General features: G+C 54.1%; 3 protein-coding genes across 11 annotated transcripts; 1 reads left to right on the top strand and 2 right to left on the bottom strand.

Annotated features, from left to right (window-relative positions):
• Positions 1–22: 22 nt before the first annotated feature.
• On the bottom strand, positions 23–11,726 carry BORCS8 (BLOC-1 related complex subunit 8). Of its 4 annotated transcripts, none has more exons than XM_019963793.2 (6): positions 11,594–11,726; positions 8,914–9,026; positions 8,369–8,433; positions 4,529–4,639; positions 2,836–2,910; positions 23–221 (listed from the first exon to the last, which is right to left on the bottom strand). In XM_019963793.2, the coding sequence occupies exons 1-5, from the start codon at positions 11,628–11,630 to the stop codon at positions 2,877–2,879; spliced, it is 360 nt and encodes a 119-aa protein (XP_019819352.1). In that variant the 5' UTR covers positions 11,631–11,726; the 3' UTR covers positions 23–221; positions 2,836–2,876. The 4 variants fall into 4 exon arrangements, with proteins under 4 accessions (XP_019819352.1, XP_070648554.1, XP_070648555.1 ...); XM_070792453.1 differs by having other exon boundaries at positions 23–123; XM_070792454.1 differs by lacking the exon at positions 23–221 and adding an exon at positions 551–959.
• Positions 3,832–19,348, bottom strand: NR2C2AP (nuclear receptor 2C2 associated protein). 2 transcript variants are annotated; one of them, XM_070792452.1, is made up of 9 exons: positions 19,162–19,348; positions 18,928–19,076; positions 18,646–18,736; positions 18,174–18,279; positions 18,034–18,101; positions 11,594–17,783; positions 10,700–10,908; positions 8,914–9,026; positions 3,832–4,639 (listed from the first exon to the last, which is right to left on the bottom strand). In XM_070792452.1, the coding sequence occupies exons 2-6, from the start codon at positions 18,963–18,965 to the stop codon at positions 17,664–17,666; spliced, it is 423 nt and encodes a 140-aa protein (XP_070648553.1). In that variant the 5' UTR covers positions 18,966–19,076; positions 19,162–19,348; the 3' UTR covers positions 3,832–4,639; positions 8,914–9,026; positions 10,700–10,908; positions 11,594–17,663. The 2 variants fall into 2 exon arrangements, with proteins under 2 accessions (XP_070648553.1, XP_019819350.2); XM_019963791.2 differs by having other exon boundaries at positions 18,928–19,348.
• Positions 13,080–17,620, top strand: RFXANK (regulatory factor X associated ankyrin containing protein). 5 transcript variants are annotated; one of them, XM_019963786.2, is made up of 9 exons: positions 13,080–13,266; positions 14,748–14,828; positions 14,959–15,024; positions 15,302–15,402; positions 15,581–15,706; positions 16,066–16,132; positions 16,319–16,410; positions 16,496–16,576; positions 17,395–17,620. In XM_019963786.2, the coding sequence occupies exons 1-9, from the start codon at positions 13,080–13,082 to the stop codon at positions 17,404–17,406; spliced, it is 813 nt and encodes a 270-aa protein (XP_019819345.2). In that variant the 3' UTR covers positions 17,407–17,620. The 5 variants fall into 5 exon arrangements, with proteins under 5 accessions (XP_019819345.2, XP_019819343.2, XP_019819349.1 ...); XM_019963784.2 differs by having other exon boundaries at positions 14,745–14,828; XM_019963790.2 differs by lacking the exon at positions 16,319–16,410.
• Positions 19,349–20,392: the final 1,044 nt, after the last annotated feature.

The following is a 20,392-nucleotide window of genomic DNA, read 5'->3' as shown; positions in this document are numbered from 1 at the left end:
GCAGTGATTCTAGGGACTCATGAAACTGAAGAATTAAGATTTTTCTGTGTCAGGTACAGCTAGATCCAAGGTCCCAGGTTGGATGTTCTTAGGTTCCACATTCCATCTGCTGAGCTTACCAACCTGAGAAAGAAGATGGTACTTTCCGTACTTTTCCAGCAAAATCTTCAGGGAAGACCTCTCGTTGGATCACGTGCCCATCTCGAACCAAGCACTGTGACCTGGGAGATGGGGCGCTCTGATTAGCCAGGCCAGGGTCCCACACCTACCCCTGGGGTCAGGGTGTCTTCTATATATGGCCTTGGGGTGGGCATTTCTGTTTGAGGTAGAACACAGTCCAGGCAGGCAATTACACAAATGTCTGCCTTAGTCTGTAGAAAAGGCTCCAGTCCATGCTTTCTTGTCTAGATGGAGAAAGGTAGGACCAGAGAGGGTGAGAGCCAGGCCCCATGTCACACAGCAAGGCAGGGGCAGGGCTGGGACCACATTAGACCAGGGTCTGCTCTCCCTTAGCTGTGTGACCTGCACAAATGACGCCACCTCTCAGAGCCTCTCTTCTCCCATCTGTATTTGGGGTGACATCTCCCTTACAGGGCTGTCTGAGGATGAAAGATGACCACTGTGAAGTACCCGGCACAGAGCTGGACACACAGCAGGTGTGTGGTCGTGGCAGCAGTTATTGGTCCGAGGGGCCAAGGCCATGTCCAGGGCCAGTGAGGGGTGGGTGAGAATGCAAGGGCAGCAAAGCCTCGTCTCAGCACGTTCACGGCTGGCCCAGAGGCAAGAGGGATGCGCCGGCCACACTTGCTTGGTCTTCGGTCCCCACCAAGTCCCGCAAGGTTGTGTCAAAGAGTCCAGCTTTAGTCAGGCTAGGGGGGTAGAGATGAGAGTCAAGGTGAGCTCTGAGATGCCCCCAGGGCTTCAGGGGAGCCCCAAGGAGGTGCATCTGAAGCAGGATCCTGGGTGGGGCCAAGAGAAGAGGTGAAGTGCTGGGAGTTAGAGAGTCTGGGTGTGAATCCTGGCATTTCCGGTCATGATGTTGACCCTGCCTTGCCTCTCCGAGCCTGATTCCTCTTCTGCAAAATGGGGATGTGTGTAGGGCCCTGGGCCTGGAGAAGCAGGGAAGACCTGTGAAAGGTCACCAATAACCCTGTGGGGGAGCCATCTGGGGAACAGTGGGAGTAGAGGCTCTGAGAGGGGGTGTGGGGCGGCAATTCTGGGGAGAAGAGCAGGGTCTGTAGCGACAAAGGTGGGATCAGGAGGCGCCAAAGAGCACTTTGTTCTGAGGGGGTACCGCAGTCAAGGGACAGCAGATGATTCGGGGCACTCGTGGCTGGCCTGGAGCCTCCAGGCAGGTGCAGGAGAAACACGCTGGGTGTGGAGGGGGTAGAAGGGGCAGCAGGGCAGCTTCCTGAGGCGCGAGGGTGGGTGGGACCAGGGCACAGAATGCAGGAGATGGGGACGTGTGGGTCCAGGGATGGTGGGCAACACTGCATGGTGAAATGGGGTGGGTTGCTGACCCCCTTGGCAGCCCTTCTTGCTCCAGGCCCTCCCAGGGGTCCCCTGAGCAACCCCACAATCCATAGTGTTCCTCACTACCTCAATAGCCAGAGCCAAGCCCAGCACGTGGCAGGAGCCCCAGAAGAACTCTGCCTCCACACGCACGAATGCTGCCACCTCCTGGCACTCAGGGCTGCTGCTCGAGGAGGCACAGGGGTCCCTGTCCCCATCTAAGCCTCCCGACCCTCTGAGAAGACCCGCAGTGCAAGCGCACACCATGGCAAATGAGCAGGAGGCTGAGAGCTAAACAAGCCACGGGCACGGTCAGCCCCTCGGCCCCTCCAGTCTGCCTGTGTCTACCCTGCATGAGCACAGAACAAGACACCAGGCCAGTCTCGGTGCCATGCTCTCCTCAGATGGCAACCACACCTCCCGGTACTAGCCCTCCTGCAGTCCTCTCCCACTGGTCCCGGTCCTGGCCACGTGACTGACCTTGACCAATGGGACGCCCGTAACTGTACAGCACGGGAAGGCTGAAGGAGTGTGTGCACCCCGGGCACTCAAGCACCAGGAGGAGTCTGGGCTGGCCCGCTAGAGAGTCCACATGGACTAGACACTCCCCCCCAACACCAGGCAGCACTGGTCAAGGGCCAGATGCGAGGTTACCTCAGAATACCGGACCCCATCAAGAACCACGGATGGCCCCCACGTGGCCGAGTCCAGGCCAAATTGCAGAACCGTAAGCAGGCAGATGATTGGTGTCATAAGCTGCTAAGGTTGGGGTGGGGACAGTTTGTCACGCAGCAGTAGCTGACTGCTGCAACAGGCATCTCTGTATGTAGTAATGTCCTCTCTGCCGCTAATGAACCACTGTGACGGAAGGGAAAAGCAGAGACCAGAGTGGGGAGGGACTTGCTCAGGGTCACACGGCAGGTCACCAGTAGAAAGAGGATTCCAGAGCCGGGTGGATAACTGCCATGCTGGGCTCTGCCTGAGACAGTGAGTGTGGGTAAAGCAAGCAGGTGGCACATGGAGGGTAGCGAAAATGGGGCTCTGCTCTTCTTGAAGGGCAGGGGCCCTTGGGATCCAGACAGGGTCTGTGGCCTGGATGAGAGGCAGGAAGATGACAGAGAGCACCACAGAGATGGGCTGACAGCCTTGTGCAGCAGAGGGCACCAGGTGCCCCTACTCTCTAGCTTCCCATAAACGAAACCACTGAACAAGCCCAGGGAGAAAACCCCAGTGGTTAGTCAAGCAGGTCCCTCCTCAGATGCTGAGGGGATGGGTTAGTTCAGAACACGGAGCAGAGAGGCTCCAGGTCCACTTGGCACTGACCTGGTCAGAGGGGCCGAAGCACCTCCAAGTCTCTTCCGGGATCAGGCTGAGGAGGGTGGGAGTGGTTCCTCAGGGCTGGAACAAAACATGTGCAGCATCTGTGAGGCTGAGGTCCAAGGCCCTGAGGCGTGCTCGGCTAGACTGGACTGCACACTGGGGTCACACTCCAGTCTCCCAGGACTCCTGGCCTGAGCCTTCAGGGTATCCTTTGTAAAAAACAGGACCAGCTACCCACTTCAGAGGTTGCGGCTAGGTCTCATGTAGGTCTGGGAGCTTCAGATCCCTGGGGCTTGCGAAGAGAGGCAAGAGGGGATGAGCAGCTACTACGCGGCTGCTGCTACTGGTGTCTTTCAGAAGCACAAGCAGGGCTTCTGGAAGCAGCTGGGCAACGGAGCTGAAAGTAGGAGCTATCGGTTTTGTGGCCTTGCTGTGGGAGGGAAGGGGTAGTGTGCAAAGCTTGCTGCAGTGAACTCCAGTCCCAGTGGCTGTCACGCACCCGAGGCAGAGAAGCCAGGTGGTGATTCGGTGAACCCCCAAGAACCCCGCTCATGCTACCCTCAGAGGGCAGGTCACTGCATACCCCTTCTTACACATATGCAAGGCTTTTTCGGTTTTGACGGTTCTTGTGTCTGTTATCACACACAGCAACATAAAGGTGTTTTCTTCCTTTCTAATGCCTTGTGGGGGACAGGCATGCCAGAACCCCACACTGCAGGAGTCAGACCCATCTCAAGGCTGAGTGACGGATTACAGCACGTGCTGCTGCCACCGCCGCTGGGTCGCTAAGCTGTGTCTGACTCTTCTCGACGCTACAGACTGTAGCCCACCAGGCGCCTCTGTCCATGGAGTACTCCAGTACTCCAGTCAGGGATACTGGAGTGGTTGCCACTGCCTACTCCAGAGGATTTTCCCGACCCAGAGATCAAATCCGTGTCTCCTGCTTGGTAGATGGATTCTTTACAACCGAGCCACCTGGGAAGTGGTACAGCAGGTACATAGGTGTTCAAATGCATGTTTATTAAACTATAATGAAAACAAAGCCAAAAAGAGCTACTTCTCCCCCTTATGTAAGGACTGTAAGCACTTTTCACTCTTGCACCATCTGGTCATCGGCTCAAAGCCTCTTTCAGCTCTGGGCACGCTCCCTGCTGCCCTCGAGGTCCCTGCCCACCTGCCTAGCCCCGTCTCCCCGCTTGCACCCACTCCAGTTACAACTGCCTCGGTCCTCCAACACATCCAGCTCACCAGGCCCAGGGCCTCTGCCCCTCCTGCCACACCGAACACCCACCCATGGTCACCTTTGTCTGCGCTTTGTTCAAGCCTCTGTTGGCATCTCTGCCACCTCCTCAGAGGGGGCCCCCTTCTCCTCCTCCACACGTATCTGGAATGCTCTTGTCTGTTCCATGTCTACCTGGTTGCCGTGTGCCTCTCCCTGAGGCCGCGAGCAAACGTGTCTCGGTCACTGCCACGCCCCCAGCACCCAGCCCAAGCACACAGCAGCGCACAGGAGCTGGGTGTGGACTAACTCAACTCCCACTAGAGACAGCAAAGGACAAGAGGAAGTCACCAGCCACCACGAGACCAAGAAAGGGAGTTGTCTAAGGAGCGAGAAGGTGCAGTTCCTGGCTGAGCAGCGAAGGTCCTTGCAGCAAGGAGGCTGAGGGCAGCAGGGGCGGGCGGTCCCAGCAGCTACCTGTGGCCCTGGGCCGTGGCGTTCATGTGGTCCCGGATGCTGATGGCCTGTTTGAGGAGACCCTCCACGCTGCGGAAGTAGACGCTGCTGTCGACAAGGTTCTTCACGGCACTGCAACGGGAGGGGGGACCCAGTCAGCGGCACCAGACCAGACCAGTGGACACCTGCAACCGGACCTCAGTGGATACCCGCACTGGCCCAGTGGTTTGTCCAGCTGCTGGGGGATCCCATGGGCCTTCCTGAGGGCTTACTGTGCATAAAGTTTAGATTTCCCTGTGGACCAGAACACTTGATGGCAAGACACAACTTTTGCTTGATGGCTGCTAGACCATTTAATGCTTTGAAGAAGCTGTAAGCGTTCAAAGATGACCTCAAAAATAACATGCTTTGGGCTTCCCTGGTGGTACAGTGGATAATATTCTGCCTGCCAACGCAGGGGACACGGATTTGATTTCTGGTCTGAGAAGATTCCACATGCCTTGGAGCAACTAAGCCTGTGCACCGCAGCTGCTTGAAGAGGCACTCTAGGGCCCGTGTGCTAGAACTGCTGAAGCCCATGCACCCTAGAGCCTGCGCTCTGTGGCGAGAAGCCGCCACAAGGAGAAGCCTGAGCAGCACCACTAGAGAGCAGCCTCCACTCTTCGCAACTAGAGGAAGCCCGCATGCAGAGCAAAGACCACGTATAACTCAAAATAACATCAGTTCAGTGCAGTTGCTCAGTCGTGTCCGACTTTTGTGACTCCGGGGACTGCAGCACGCCAGGCCTCCCTGTCCATCACCAACTCCCAGAGCTTGCTCAAACTCATGTTCATCGAGTTGGTGATGCCATCCAACCATCTCATCCTCTGTTGTCCCCTTCTCCTCCTGCCTTCAATCTTTCCCAGCATCAAGGTCAGGTCTCTTCCAATGAGTCAGCTCTTCACATCAGGTGGCCAAAATATTGGAGCCTCAGCTTCACCATCAGTCCTTCCAATGAATATTCAGGACTGAATTCCTTTAGAAATCCAAGAGACTCTCAAGAGTCTTCTCCAACACCACAGTTCACAAGCATAAATTCTTCAGCACTCAGCTTTCATTTTTTTAAATAGCATGCTTTCCTTTTAGGTAACCTATTCCTCCCTCTGAAGGAAGCTTGTCAGCTGGACTGTGAAAAGCGCTAAAAGTGAGTTTAGACTCAGCACCATTAGAGAGGCACTTCTGCAAAGCTGTGCTAAGCTCTGACGTTGCTGCCACATTGATGAATGTCTAATAAAAATGTTGTTTCCAACAGCACTACAGGAAATATTCAGCAAACCTCTTGGGCATCGCTAAGGCCAGAAAGCTGTGTGTGCAATGACACCTGCAGTAAAAATAAAAGGTCGTTTCCAAGTCCTTCTATTAAAGACAAAGAAGTCACTCCCATTTATTATCAGTCAAGGACCTGCCTGGAAATGGACATGAGATCAAAGGTGGGGAGCGCTGGCTGAAACCCAGACTGTCCATTTGCTCATCTGACACCACCAAATGCAGTCAGCTTTCCTAGTATCTGTCAACTTCGATAAAAAGCTGTCTAACACAAGTTCACAACTGGCCCAACCAACAGACCACAGAGTATCTTCCAGATTCACACCAACCATTAACACTGCGTGAGGCATTTTCAACAACTAAAAGGGCCCTTTCATGTCCATAGGAAACAGTCTATCAGCATTAGAGAGATTTACATCTCACGAAAGAGAAGTGCTCAGAGTTCAGAGCAGATTGGCCCCCTGCCTACCACAAGGCGGTCCCATGGAACATTCTGGAACATGATGGACACATTCTTTATCCACTGAGCTGGCTGTTAAGCACTCGAAGTGTGGCTTGTGAGACTGAGGAGCTGAATCTTTCATTTTATTTCATTTTAATTCATTAAAATGTAAGTGTGAACAGCCAACCAGGGTCCAAGCTCCTGCAATGGACAGGGCAGCTAGTGGAACTGGGAGAAAATACAGACTTTGATCTGTTCTTCCTTAAACCTGGGCCTTTAAAAAAAAATTGTTTTTATTTGGCTGTGCTAGGTCTTAGCTGTGGCACACGGGATCCTTAGTTGCAACATCCAAATTCTTAGTTGCAGCACATGAGCGCTAGCTCCCGGATCAGGGCTCAAACCCAGGCCTGCTGCATTGGGAGCTTGAATTCTTAGCCACTGGACCACCCGGGAAGTCCCCAACCTGGGCCAAAAGGTTCTTGGCGGACCAGGAACTATTTAGTAGTTGCAAGAAAAACTCTCTTATCTTTTCTACTCTTCCTGGAGCTGAGAAGAGTGTGACCACAATCCCCAGGAAGATGCCATCAGTCTAGATCACCCTCCAGCCCCAGCAGAGGGGTCAAGGCTGGTGATGGCAGAACTCCCAGCAACAGGACTTCCTGTCAAGGAACTTCGACTACACAACAGAAACAGGCAGGCAAATCCCACAGGGCCACGGACAAGGACTGCTGGGGAGTGTCTGCTGCTGCTGCTGCTAAGTCGCTTCAGTCGTGTCCGACTCTGTGCGACCCCATAGATGGCAGCTCACCAGGCTCCCCGGTCCCTGGGATTCTCCAGGCAAGAACACTGGAGTGGGTTGCCATTTCCTTCTCCAATGCATGAAAGTGAAGTCGCTCAGTCATGTCCGACTCTTAGCGACCCCATGGACTGCAGCCTACCAGGCTCCTCCACCCATGAGATTTTCCAGGCAAGAGTACTGGAGTGGGGTGCCAGTTTAGCCTCCACCAAAACAACCTACAGCCCGTACTAGGAGCAAAGAGCACTCCTAAGTCACCAACTCCTAAAGCAAACGGAACAAGCCCAGACATGAAATACAGTCACGGGGAGCCAAAGAAGCACAGGAGGCAGGTCGGCAAAGCTGCAATAAAACGGAGAAGCACCAACTGCTGCTTTTTATTATCGGGTGCATCTTTCACTTGGGGTTAAAAATTCTGGGTATTTAGAGAAAGGTAAGCAAACAAGAAAACACAATAAATGGTATATCCCTGGTCACAGAAACTGTATTCACAGTAGCTAAAACATGGAAGCAACCCAAGTGTCCAAGAGATGAATGGATAAACAAAATGTGATCTGGCTATAGGCTGGAATAGTATTCAGCCCTAAAAAAGGAAGGAAATTTGGACACAGGCTACAATGTGGATGAACCTTGAAGATACTAAGTGAAAGAGGACAGTCAACAAAAAGACAAAAAAAAAAAAATGTACAATCCCATTAATGTGAGGTCCCTTGAACAGTCAGATTTTTAGACAGAAAGTAGAATGGCAGGAGCCAGGAATGGGGGTGGTGAATGGGGAGTTCATGTTTAACAGGGACAGAGTTTCAGTTTTGCAAGATGAAAAGAACTCGGGAGGTGAGTGGCGGGGATAGCTGCACAGCATTGTGAATATATTTGAAACCACTGAATTGTCCACTTAAAAATGGTTAAAATGATAAATTTTACTTATGTGCCTCTTACAACAATATAAAAAATTAGAAAGAAATAAAAATTTAAAATAAACAGTAATGTTTTTGGGCACTACCCCCAGCTGCCATCCACCCCACCAGCCAGTCTGTGGTCCTGACTGTGGGTGGGAAACACTGGCCTCTTGAGGCACCTCCTGGAATCCTTAGGACCCCTCCTGTGACAGACGGTGGGGGCTGTTGAGGACGAGGAAGAAGCGTGAGGATCAAATAGTGAGAAGCACGGGTCTGGGCTGGAACTCTGCCCTGTGGCCAGCTGAGTCGAGCTCCACCTGCCTCTACCCAGGTGGGCTTGGCAGGCCAGGGCTCAGCAGGCAGCTGACGGAAGCCCCTGAACACCCGGGCCACCGTGGCGCAAGGCGGGCAGTGCTCACCTGCAGGCATACTCCACGGTGTAAATGGCTCCCTGGCTCTGCTCCTCCCACCGCTGCATGTCAGCCTGTGGAGGGTGGGGAGCCGTGAGCAGGGCTGGCTGTTACCTCCTTCCTCCCAGTTCTCTGGAATGGAGCACCCGAACGCCAATCACCACGGCTGTAGAGACCCGCCCCCTCCAGCCCCAATCTTTCCTCCAGCAACTCCCACCCCTCCTCAGTCTGGGCTTTCTGTGAACACATGGCAGCTATGCCTCAGGACCTTTGCACAGGCTGTTCCCTCTGCCTGGCACATCCTTCCCTTGGGTCCTCCCGTGGCTGCCTCCTTCTCACCACATGGGTCACAGCAGACACAGCACCTCCTTCTTCTTCTTCCAAATCCACCCCACATGTATCCGTCCAGCCCCAAGCTGGGTCAGTGACCATGCACCTCCCTGCTCATGTCCCAGCCTTAACTCCTACACCAACAGCCCCTGTTCCACCTAGCAGGCCCCAGCTCACAAGGTGCAGACCCTGGGAGAGGTCAGTCACTAGGGCAGGACACTCACCTTATGCTGGGCCAACTCAGGCAGAGAGCGGCGCACGTGCTCCTGCAGCCGGTACAAGGCCACAGACGGCTCATTGGCCAGGACGTAGACGCTCTCAGTGAATTTGTCAGTAACTGGGTCCAGGACGGACAGTTGGCAAAGTGGGGCCGGTGGGGAGAGGGGGAAAGGGTTGACGGGGGATCAAGGAGACAAAGCATTAGATTCCTGATTGCTCAACCTGTGAGTCCACCCAGAGTAGACGAGTGTCCAGCATCCCTCCCAGCTGGGTCACCTGTGGCCCTGGTGATGGGTTGCAGATGATCACAGCAGGGCCAAACAACTCCATCTCGGAGTCACAGAAGGGCCTCAATCTTGATGACATTAATGTATCCAGTGAATTCATGATCCTTCCCTTCCTAAACCTACTTGCTTGTTGCTACCCGCTCAGATCCACTCACATTTCATTTACCTGTGACAAAATCAGAGATTCTTCTTCAGATGCCCACTGGCAACTGGACCCAAAAGTGCCTGCAAGTTTACATGGGTGGATGGCTCTAGGCCATGACTGACCACCGAGGGGGAGGAAAGCCCACGACCCATGCTGAGTGTCCGAACAACTCAGAGGTGCGACTCGTCCCCATAAGCTCCCCTGTGGGAATGGACCGTGGCTCCCCTCTGCAGGATTCCACCTGAGGTCGCTGCTTGCTCAGCCTCCTCTGCAACCCTGTCCTGTTTCCCCCTCTCCTGTGTGGGGCTCTCTTAGTAAGTTAATTAGAGACAACTCCTCATCCCAGGGTGTGCCTCAAAAACAGCAGCCAGATGGTGGTCCCTGCCCTTCCTACCCCATCAATGAGCAGCTCCTGCTTGTTCGGTCACAAAACAAAGCCCAAAACTCACCCACTTCTACCACCGCACTGCCCTTACTGGTCCAGGCATAGCTGTCTCTCACCTAGATCCCAAACTTAGCTGCTCCCTGATCTCCCTGCTCCCCTTTCTGCCAACAATCCAATCCCCACAAAACAGATGAGATGAGCTCCTACTAAACATATCAGATAGGTCTCTCCCTTGGTTGAAACACTCCCATGACTTCCATCAGCCAGAGAATTAAATCTGCCTTGCTTCACATGGCCCAGAAGGCTCTGCATGTTCTGCTTGCTCTTACTACGCCCCCACCACCGCCTGCCTGGCCCTCTGCCCCAGGCACAATGGCCTCACGGCTGTTCCATGGACATTCAGCACTCTCCACAAGCACTTTCTGAGATGATGGGAGGGTTCTATAAACTATACTGCCCAATATGGTAGTCACTAGTCATATTCGACTACTGATCACTTGAAATGTGACTCAGAAACTGAATTTTAAATTTTACCTAATTTTAATTAAAATATGAATAAGTACTGTGACTAGCATTGCAGCACAGCTCTGAACACTGTGTCACCTCAAGCCCTTTGTACTTGATCCCGCCAATGACACTGCCTCCACCCCCACCTCTCATTTCCCTTCACCCCTCATGTCTCAGCTCAAATGTCACCTCCTGGCCTTCCCTAATTACCAAGCTTAATCAGATGTCCCTTCAACCTCACTCTCAACCTCAGAACTTATTCATTTCCCTTATACTTAAATTCTTATTCTTTTTTAAAAATTTTACATTGGAGTATAGTTGACTTCCAATGTTTTGTTCGTTTCAGATATAAAAATTCTCATTCTTTATTAGGTTATGTTTATCTAAGACTTGGGATTTGTGAGGGCAGGAGTATCTCTGAGCCTCAGTTCTCTCATCTGGAAAAAAGGGAGGATAACAGAACCCACCTAAGCTTTGCTGCAGAGATGGACGCCATTCCACTGCCCAGGACACTGCAGTTAGTGACGGAGAACCTGCTGGTGTCTGGGAGTCGAGGGAGGCTGTGCTTGCGACTGTCCAGTTTGGGTGTGCCCAGCTCACCACTGCGCCCTGACTCAGGCAGAGCCCAGCCTGCCACCTCCAAACTGTCTGTCCTCTTACCCGCTTAGGGCTCCTCCTTTTGAAAATGAACACAGTGGTAATAGCTTACACCTCACAGTGCTGTTATGAAGGATGTGGAATTACACGTATTTGTGACGTGTAAATAATTCACTAGCAATAATCTATGTAACAAATTAACAACGACATTGACACTTTAAAAATAGCTTGTGGCATTTTGTAACTTGTAACTATGTCATTTACAAATATGCAGATATATACAACTGGAGAAGGGCACAGCAACCCACTTCAGTATCCCTGCCTGGAGAATCCCACGGACAGAGGAGCCTGGTGGGCTGACAGTCCATGTGATCCCGAAGGGTCGGACACGACTTAGCGGCTCCAACAAAGATATGCAAATGCTTAAATACAAAGGAAACGTTACACACAATTGCCACGCCCCTGGCATTCTTCCAGGGTTTTACACATTGTTTTAACATATCAGGTTACTGAATTCTCACAATTTTATGGGGGGAGGCAAGGAGACTATTATACTCCCCATTTTACAGATGACAAAACCGAGGCACAGAGTCTCTAAAGATTTCAAAACTAGTCAGCGGTTGAGCCGGGATTTCTTGGCAATTCAATCACTGCCCCCAAACGCTCTCTCAGCGCCGTGGCCCTCTGTCATCCCCTTGAGATTGCCCTTCTACTAGTCCTTGGCCCCTCCGCCCCGCCCCGCCCCGCGTGGGGCCCCACACCACCTTTCTTCCCCTTGAGCTGCATCTCGGGTTCTTCCATAGTAGCCACGGCCCTATTCCGAGGACCGGAACCGGAAGTCTGGAGGTAGAGACAACAGCCTAAACTTTCCCTGCGAAACTGGACGCCGCGCTTATCCAGTTCCGGTACTAATTGGTCTTCCCATCTAGATTCTTATTCAACCCAGACAGAAGGGCGGTGACTGAGAGACTGGGGAAAGAGGCAATCGGGAGGTGAGTGAAGAGGGGCCGGAGACCCCTTGAAGCTCCAGGAGGGACGCCTCAGGCGGAGGAGGGGCAAGGGCTCCCTCCTTTACCGAACCCCTTTTCCGGAGGCAGACAAACTGGGGAAATACTCCATGCACTTGTACCCCACTGCTGCCACCAAATCCCTGCAGAGGCTCTTGAGCCCCCACACCTGCATAGGAGATATTGTTTACGGAAGGGGGCAGCAGTGGTGGAGTCCCTCGCGCCCCTCTACTAAAGAAAGCCCGAAGGCGGAGCCGATTGGCTGCGTCAGGAAAAACGTGGGCGGAGTTAGGGGTGAGGAGGACGAGAGCCGAGAACTCGAGAGAGAGCTCTCCGAGGCCCCGCCCATCCCTCCCGACCCTACCAGGCTTCCTCCGGGGCGGCGGGGACGGGAATGCGCAGGCGCAACTGCACAATTCTTGCCCTGGCGGAAGCCACGGCCCTCCCTCAAGCCTTAAAGGGCCCGAAACCGCTCCTACTGCTCCAGCCTTTCCGCACTTTTGCGGGGGGCGGGGGTGCGCAGGCGCAGTGGGAGAACTCGGGGTGGGGGGTAGCGGTCGCGTATCAAGTTGCTCTCGTCCCAGCAGAAGCAGGCAAGGCGCGGACAGTACAGGCTCCATCTTGCTGCCCCTTACATCAATTGGAAAAGTTTGTGAGTTGCGCCCCCAAGTTTGGGGGTACCCTGACTTGCGGCGTCGGGTGACAGAGGAGGCTAGCTGGAGGTGAGTGGACCCTGATGGATTGGCTTGGGAGGGGAGGGTGAGATGCAGCCAATCACATCTTTGTTGAGCCCTCGCTCATTCTAGGGATTTCCCCCCTCCCCCCAAAAAACAACAGCAGACATTTATTAAGATCTGCCCGGGTATCAGGCCTCCTGCTCAGATATTTACAGACATGATTTTTTTAGGCCTCATGTCCCCATTTTTTTAATGAGGAAACTGAGGCTTAGAGAAATTAAGTCAGATGCCCAAGCTTTCACAGCGTATAAAGTGGAGGGATTCAAACAGACAGCGGACCCCAGAGCCAGGGCTTTTAAACAATGCCTGTTGTGTGTGCTCTGGTGGTGGGAAGGAGTAGGTCTGAGAAGGCCAATTAAAACTGGACTCTGGTGTTAATTTTCTGGCTGAGTCTGAGTTTACCCACCCTTACTGTGTAAGGCCAGGTATGCAGTCAGTGCCTACTTAATGAGTTATTGATAATTATTGCCATCTCTCCCTGTTTGGCCCTTCCACCAGCTTTCCCCATGGAGCACACCCAACCTGCCGAGGATCTCAGCCTGACCCAGCAGCCTTTAACCCCAGAATTTGGGGACCCCGAAGACCCCAGGGACGAGGCCCCTGACGGCTCAGACACTGTGGTCCTCAGTCTCTTCCCCTGTACCCCGGAGCCTGGGAATCCTGAGTCAGATGCTGGCAGCTCCTCACCTCAAGGTAGGATACTTCCCCTGGACTCCTGCTTCTGGGATGCAAGAACGGTGGCATATCAGGCCCAAGACGAGCCCTCTGTCTTTATGTCCCATCACCTTGAATGTGTCTTCCCTCTCCACCCTGTGAGGGATTGCTTAACTGTTTTTTTTTTTTTAATTGTGTTAAAATGCACATAAAATTAACCATTTTAACTGGAATTGCTTACAAGTCAGTGGCAGTAAGTTACCATGGTGTGTCACTTCCACATCTTTGTAGTTCTAGAACGCTTCCATCGCCCCAAAAGGAAAACCCCAGAGGTATTAGCAGTCACTCCCCATCCCCTTCTTCCAGCCCCTGGCAACCAAAATCCGCTTTCGGTTCCTATGCACTTGCCTGTTCTGGACATTTCCTATACATGGGTTCATACAACTTGCAGCCTTTTCTGTTTGGCTTCTTTCACTCAGCGTGTTTTTAAGGTTCACCTACCTTGTAATGTGTGTCAGTACTTCGTCCTTTTTATAGCTGACTGATCTGTAGTATGGAAGGACCATATTTACTGTATTCATTTACCCCTGATGGACATTTGGGTTGTTCCTCTTGGTGAATAATGCTGCTGTGAACATGTATGTACACTTTTTGTCTGAACATGTGATTTCAACTCTTTGGGGGGTAACCATGCTAGGTCGGATGATAATTCTGTGTCTGACTTATTGAGGACCCAAGGATTTCTTTTGATGGGAATCTTTTGAGAGTGTCTTACTCAGTCCCCCAAGGGCCTTTGCCCCTGCTGTTCCCGCTGTGTGAAATGCTCTTCCTGCACCTCTCCCCAGGTTTCTTCAGCTGGCCAGGCTCCCAGTTGGGCCTCTTTAGAGTGGCCCTTTCTGACCACTTTCTCTGAAGGGGACTAACCCCCCACCCTTCCTTCTTTCTGCCCCTCTTCCACCTGCTTTTCATTTCTCCTGAGCCCGTATTTCAGCTTAAGCTTTCATTCTGTTTCTATTTCTGTCTGACTCCCTGGCTTGTCCATGGGCCCTTGAGGGCAGGGACTTTGTGCAGAACCTCGCCAGGATGGAGGAGAAATATACACCCTGGGCCTCTGAGAGGGTGGAGTGAGTGGATACTGGAGACAGGCACAGCCTCTGGTAATTCCAAGCCCTCAGCTGCTGCTGCTGAGTCACTTCAGTCATGTCTGACTCTGTGCGACCCCATAGACGGCAGCCCACCAGGCTCCCCCGTCCCTGGGATTCTCCAGGCAAGAACACTGGAGTGGGTTGCCATTTCCTTCTCCAATGCATAAAAGGGAAAAGTGAAAGTGAAGTCGCTCAGTCGTGTCCAACTCGGTGACCCCATGGACTGCAGCCTACCAGGCTCCTCCGTCCATGGGATTTTCCAGGCAAGAGTACTGGAGTGGGTCGCCATTGCCTTCTCTGCCAAGCCTCCAGGGTCTGGCCTTAAAACCCAAGACATACTGAGGGGAAACCAAAGCCCTTTCTCTCTCCCAGCAGGCAACTCCCTGAAGCACTCAACGACCCTCACCAACCGGCAGCGGGGCAATGAGGTCTCGGCCCTGCCAGCAACCTTGGACTGTGAGTGGGCCCTTGGTCCCCGGGGCGAGAGAAGTGGCGGGGTGGCAGGGGCTGAGAGGCGCAACTTTGGACAGGGAGTAATGGAGCAGGGATGGGACAGGTGAGGACTCTGCCTCTCTTTGGCCCCCAGCCCTGTCCATCCACCAGCTTGCAGCCCAAGGGGAGCTGAGCCAACTGAAGGAGCATCTGAGGAAAGGTGTGTGCCCACACGTGTGTGCCAGTGTGTCCATGCCCACACGCGTACGCCAGCGTGACTTCACCTGCTGGTGTGTGCGTGTGGCTGCTGACATGACCTGAGCCTCCACATGTGTGCCTACGTCTGTACATGTGCCTGCGCATGTCCACATGTGTCATCCACACATATGCCTCCCTGCCCCACACCTGACCCCAGCCGCCCACCCCGTCCCCAGTTCTACAGCCTTGGGGAGAGTGGGCAGGGGTACATCCCAGTGGTACCACCCCCCTCCTGCCAGGCGACAACCTCATCAACAAGCCGGACGAGCGCGGCTTCACCCCCCTCATCTGGGCCTCCGCCTTTGGAGAGATCGAGACTGTCCGCTTCTTGCTTGAGTGGGTGCGTCCCAGCCCAGCTGGGGGCTTCCTGAGGACTGGAGGGCGGGCAGCGGTTTCAGCTGAGTCTGCTGGGGCCGTGTTTGTAAGATGGAGCTAACACGGGGGCCCCAGGATTGCAGAGGCTGCCCCCAGCCCTCCCTCTGCCCTGGCTCTGTCACTGCCCCCTCTGCTCTTCCCAGGGTGCCGACCCCCACATCCTGGCCAAGGAGCGGGAGAGTGCCCTGTCACTGGCCAGCACCGGTGGCTACACGGACATCGTGGGGCTTCTGCTGGAACGAGACGTGGACATCAACATCTATGACTGGGTGAGGCGCCACCTACTGGCCCTGGGCGCCTCACAGGGTACCAAGTCTGTTCGGAGTGCTGAGACCCATCCCCAAGCCTCACAGAGCTCCCAGTTTTTTTTGTTTTGTTTTTTTTTTTTTGAGGGGTTTAGCTGACACATAAACAGCTCAGATGTAGTGAACAGAGCCGAGGCTGCCTGGAGAGCCAAGGGAAGTCAGGGTGGGCTTCCTGGAAGAAGCAGTATGTAAGCTGAGATCCAGGGAAGAAACTAGATGGGCCAAGTGACAAACAGGAGGAACCACATTAAATTGGAAGGTATGGGGGTGTCATGAGAACCTGGGAAAGACGGTGTCGGTGGTCCTCTACCCGTTCCTGACAGAATGGAGGGACGCCACTGCTGTACGCCGTGCGTGGGAACCATGTGAAGTGCGTGGAGGCCTTGCTGGGTAAGTGGAATAGAGGCTGGCCCTGCAGGAATCCTGGCGGCCAGGGAGGGGTCTGAGCTCTGCCTGAACTGCTCTTGGGATGGGTAAGAGCTTTCTCCTGGAGGACTGCGGTGGGGATAGGAGGTGGCAGGAACAGCACAGGGGTCTGGCCAACTGGCTTGAGCACCCACACTCTGCATACCTCAGAGACCCTGGAGGTGGAGATCCCAGTGGCCACATGCATCAAGTCAGGCTCTAGTCCAGGGCCACACAGCTACCAGCAGACCCGTGGCTGCGTGGTGGGTAGTCCCTGCACCTCCGCACCCCACCCAGGCTCCTAGTCTCCAGCCCAGCTTCCTCTGCAGCACCTGTTCTGCTTTGCAGCCCGAGGAGCTGATCTCACCACTGAGGCAGACTCCGGCTACACCCCGATGGACCTCGCTGTGGCCTTGGGATATCGGAAAGGTTGGCCTGAGACCCTTGGAGGCAGTGTCCGGGTGCTGTAGGTGGGGTAACCCACAGCAGGGTGCCCGGGACACCCCTTTTGGATGTCAGATGCGAGCAGCGAGTGTTCATGTTAGCAAACATCAGGTGCTGGTGTATACTTGGCCTGGGCACGTACTAGTCCCAGCTCTCGGGGCTCCCGTGTACTGGGGCAGGAGGCCGATGTGTATCGGTGACAGGGGCCGTAATGGAGGGACGTGCAGGCACTGAGTGGTCTAAAGGAGGCCCCGATGGGGCGAGGATACCACGAGGGCCACAGTGCGCATGGCCGTGGAGACCAGCCCCCTCCATGGCAGGAAGTGGATGTGAATGGGGGCTGGAGACAGACCCCAGTTTGAGTCCCTACTTCAGAAAATGGGGAGATCCTAACAGAACTAATCCCTGGGGTCATGGGGGGTGGTGCACGGGAAATATCCCATTCCATCCTTTCTTGATGAAGTTTTAGTCCATTTGAAACAAATAATTTCTCACAGTCCTTCTCAACTCTAAAAGTTCCAGTTTGTCAATTTTGCTGGGTAAGGAATATTTTTATAACTGAAAAACCTCCCAAAATGCATTTTTACAAACTTCGGGGAAATTGAGGTTGCTAGGGAGGGGCCCTCTGTCTTCCCAGCTGTTCTCTGGCATGGATCTGACCTCCCTGAGGAGGAAATGGGTCCTCCATCCAGGCCCCAGGGCTGAGGGCCCTGCTCATACCCCGAGGGGAAGGTACAGGTCAGCCTGTGCCTCTGCAGCCGCCGTTCAGTTCGTGGCCCACCTCCTCCCTGTTCTGTTCCCAGTGCAACAGGTGATCGAGAACCACATCCTCAAACTCTTCCAGAGCAACCTGGTGCCTGCCGACCCCGAGTAAACACTGCCCACCAGGGACTCAAGACACTCAGGGAACAAAATGGTTGACCCAGAGCTGGGGGAACCCAGAACCGGCTTCAAAGGCAGCTCCTGGACAGACGGTGGGAGGGGGCCCTTTCCAAGAGGAACCAATAAACCTTCTGTGCAGAACTTGAAGGACTCTGCTGTGCTTCCTGGAGGAGGCAGCCACCCAGCAGCCTCACTCCTTCTTCTTCCCTAGCACACGTAGGTGATAGATGACCACTCGGCCAAAGAAATCAGTGGTGTCCTCAAATGTCACCTTCAGCCGGTCCACCTCAGCAGGTGGCACTGGGAAGGTGTAAGTTGAACAGTCAAGGGAAACAGATTTATCTTTTCCCACCTGCCAGCCCCAGCTCAGATACATCCACTGCGCTGGGTCACCCGCACACTGTTGGTCCCTGAGAAGCTCTCACACAGAGCAGACTGTCGTGAGCCCATTTTACAGGTGAACCAGTGGAGACCTAGAGGCCACTTGCCCAAGGTCACAGGCCGGGGCCCACAGCTTTCAGAGGCACAGATCATCCCACCCAGCGGCTGAAACAGGATATCTGAAGCGAGTTGTTGTCCTCAGGGTAAAAATCCACAATCTTGCTAAGAGCCTCACTCTCCAGAGAACCTGTAGCAGAGAAAGAGGCAGTGAGACCAGCGAGCCCTCTCTAATCCCCTACTTTCCAGGGTTTTCCAGTACCTTCCAGGCGGCCCTGGCGACTGGAGAAGCCCCCCTGGAACTGGATCTGCAGCTGGGAGACACAGATGCACTGGGGGAACTCCAGTGTTACCCACTGGGAGGGACCCTGGAAGCAGACAGAAAAGGAAAGGCCCGTGAGCACTTCAGACGCAGCCCTGCCATGTCTCTCTCATTCACACAGTCCATGAGGGGTGGGGAGCATAGTGTGAGCACAGGTTCCCTTCCTGGCTAATCTGCCCAGCTGGGGAGCCCCCAAATTCTCAGGGACACTGGACCCCTAATTCTTTCATTCATTTCTTTTGGCAGTGCAGCACAGCTTGTAGGATCTTAGTTCCAAAATCAGGGGTTGAACCCACACGCTCAGCAGGGAAATCAGTCTCTCAACCACTGGACCAATAGGGAATCTCTTAGACTCCCCGCCCTGATTCTGATTCACACTAGGGGTGGAGACTCCAGGGAGAGAGTGCCTCACCTGGTCCGAGTTCCAACACGTCTCCTCGTCCAGGTCGAACAGATGCTTCTTGCCAAACTGCCTGGTGTTCCGATTCAGCACCGAACTCACCCTAAAGGCAGAGTCGCAGCGTGGAGAGGTGCTGAGCACCGTGGCGCGGGCCCACCTATACCTGGCTCACCCCTTCCTCACCACCGCTTCCCTCATTTCTGTCTGCCCCTTAGGGACTGCACTCCAGGCCAAGGGCCTCGTCCGCCACTGCCTGCCCCCCGTTCACACCCCACCCCTGCCCGGGGCTCTCACCTGCTCACTGTCTCTGGACAAACCAAAGAGTGGGCCATCTCGGTTCCACGAGGCCTCGCAGGACTCAGAGCTGGGCTCAGTCCAGGTTCGAATCCAGGCGGCCAGAGCGCGACTCTGTTCACGCCTCAGAATCTACGCGTCCTCACCTGTAGCGCGGCACAAGATCCATCACTGCCCGGTCTCTCCAGGCCTAAATGTCTCCTTGACCAACCAACCCCTTGGTGGAAAAAGCTGGAGTTTCGGAGACACTGCTAACGATCCCAGGCCAGGCCTTTCACAGTGGGTCCAAGGAAGGTAAATAGGTTTCCTATCGGTTTAGGGAGTGGTCGTTCCTTCTCGGAGCCTCAGTTTCTCTCAAACTGCTTTCGGAACCAAAAGCAAGATCCGGAACCGCGTGAAAGCCGCGCAGGCGCGCCTGGCCCTCGAGACCGGGGCGTGGTTTAATTTGCCCCGCCCCTCAGTGCCTGCCTCTTAAAGGGCCCTGATCCAGTGATTGCGGGCTTGATTGCGGGCTTCCCTGCTGGCTCAGTGGAAAGGAATCCTGCTTGCAATGCAGGAGACATGGGTGACCTGAGTTCGATTCCTGGGTTGGGAAGAAAGAAATGGCAACCAATTCCAGTATTCTTGCCTGGGAAATCCCAGGGGCAGAAGAGCCTGGAGGGGTACATTCCAGGGGGTCACTAAAGAGTCAGACACGACTTCCCTGGTGGCTCAGACGGTGAAGAATCCACCTGCAATGAGGGAGACCTGGGTTCGATCCCTGGGTTGGGAAGATGCACTGGAAAAGGGCATGGCAACCCACTGCAGTATTCTTGCTTCGAGAATCTCTATGGACAGAGTCGGACATGACTGAGCACAGCACAATGACTAAACAACAATAAAAAACTGAAGCTGGAGATGCTTACTAGAGGAGGAGCCTTCCTTCCCTAGGACTTCCCCAAGGCCAGCCCTACAAGGAGACAGGCAGTGACATTTCCTACTTCGGTGGAAAACAAGGGGGCCATGGATTTCTACAAACAAGTCTCTCAGATCTGGAGGGAAAATGCAGGTATCTAAAGAAAATGTGTGCCTACTGTGTGTGGGCGGCTGTCCTTTGGTACCTGCGGGTATAGAGCACTAGTTTTAAAGTGCAAGAGACTTCTTATAATGATATCTTCCCACCAGTAGAACGAAGTCTGCCGAGTTCATTCCCTAACTGCAGAAGAATTCTTTACTGTCTGAGCCACCAGGGAAGTCATGTCTGACTCTTTTGCGACCCTCTCCAGGCTCTTCTGTCCACGGGATTACCCAGGCAAGAATACTGGAGTTGGTTGCCATTTCTTTCTCCAGGGGATCTTCCCAACCCAGGAATCGAACTCACATCTTCCACGTCTCCTGCATGGCAAGCAGGATTCTTCAGCACTGAGCCACCAGGGAAGCCCACAGCTTGGGAATCCCTGCACTTCACTGCCTCCCAGAGGCCAAA

The sequence above is a fragment of the Bos indicus genome, chromosome 7 (genome assembly GCF_029378745.1).
Source record: "Bos indicus isolate NIAB-ARS_2022 breed Sahiwal x Tharparkar chromosome 7, NIAB-ARS_B.indTharparkar_mat_pri_1.0, whole genome shotgun sequence".
Classification (NCBI taxonomy): domain Eukaryota; kingdom Metazoa; phylum Chordata; class Mammalia; order Artiodactyla; family Bovidae; genus Bos; species Bos indicus.
Note: the sequence above shows the minus strand (reverse complement) of the source record. Positions and strands in the feature narration are given on the sequence as shown.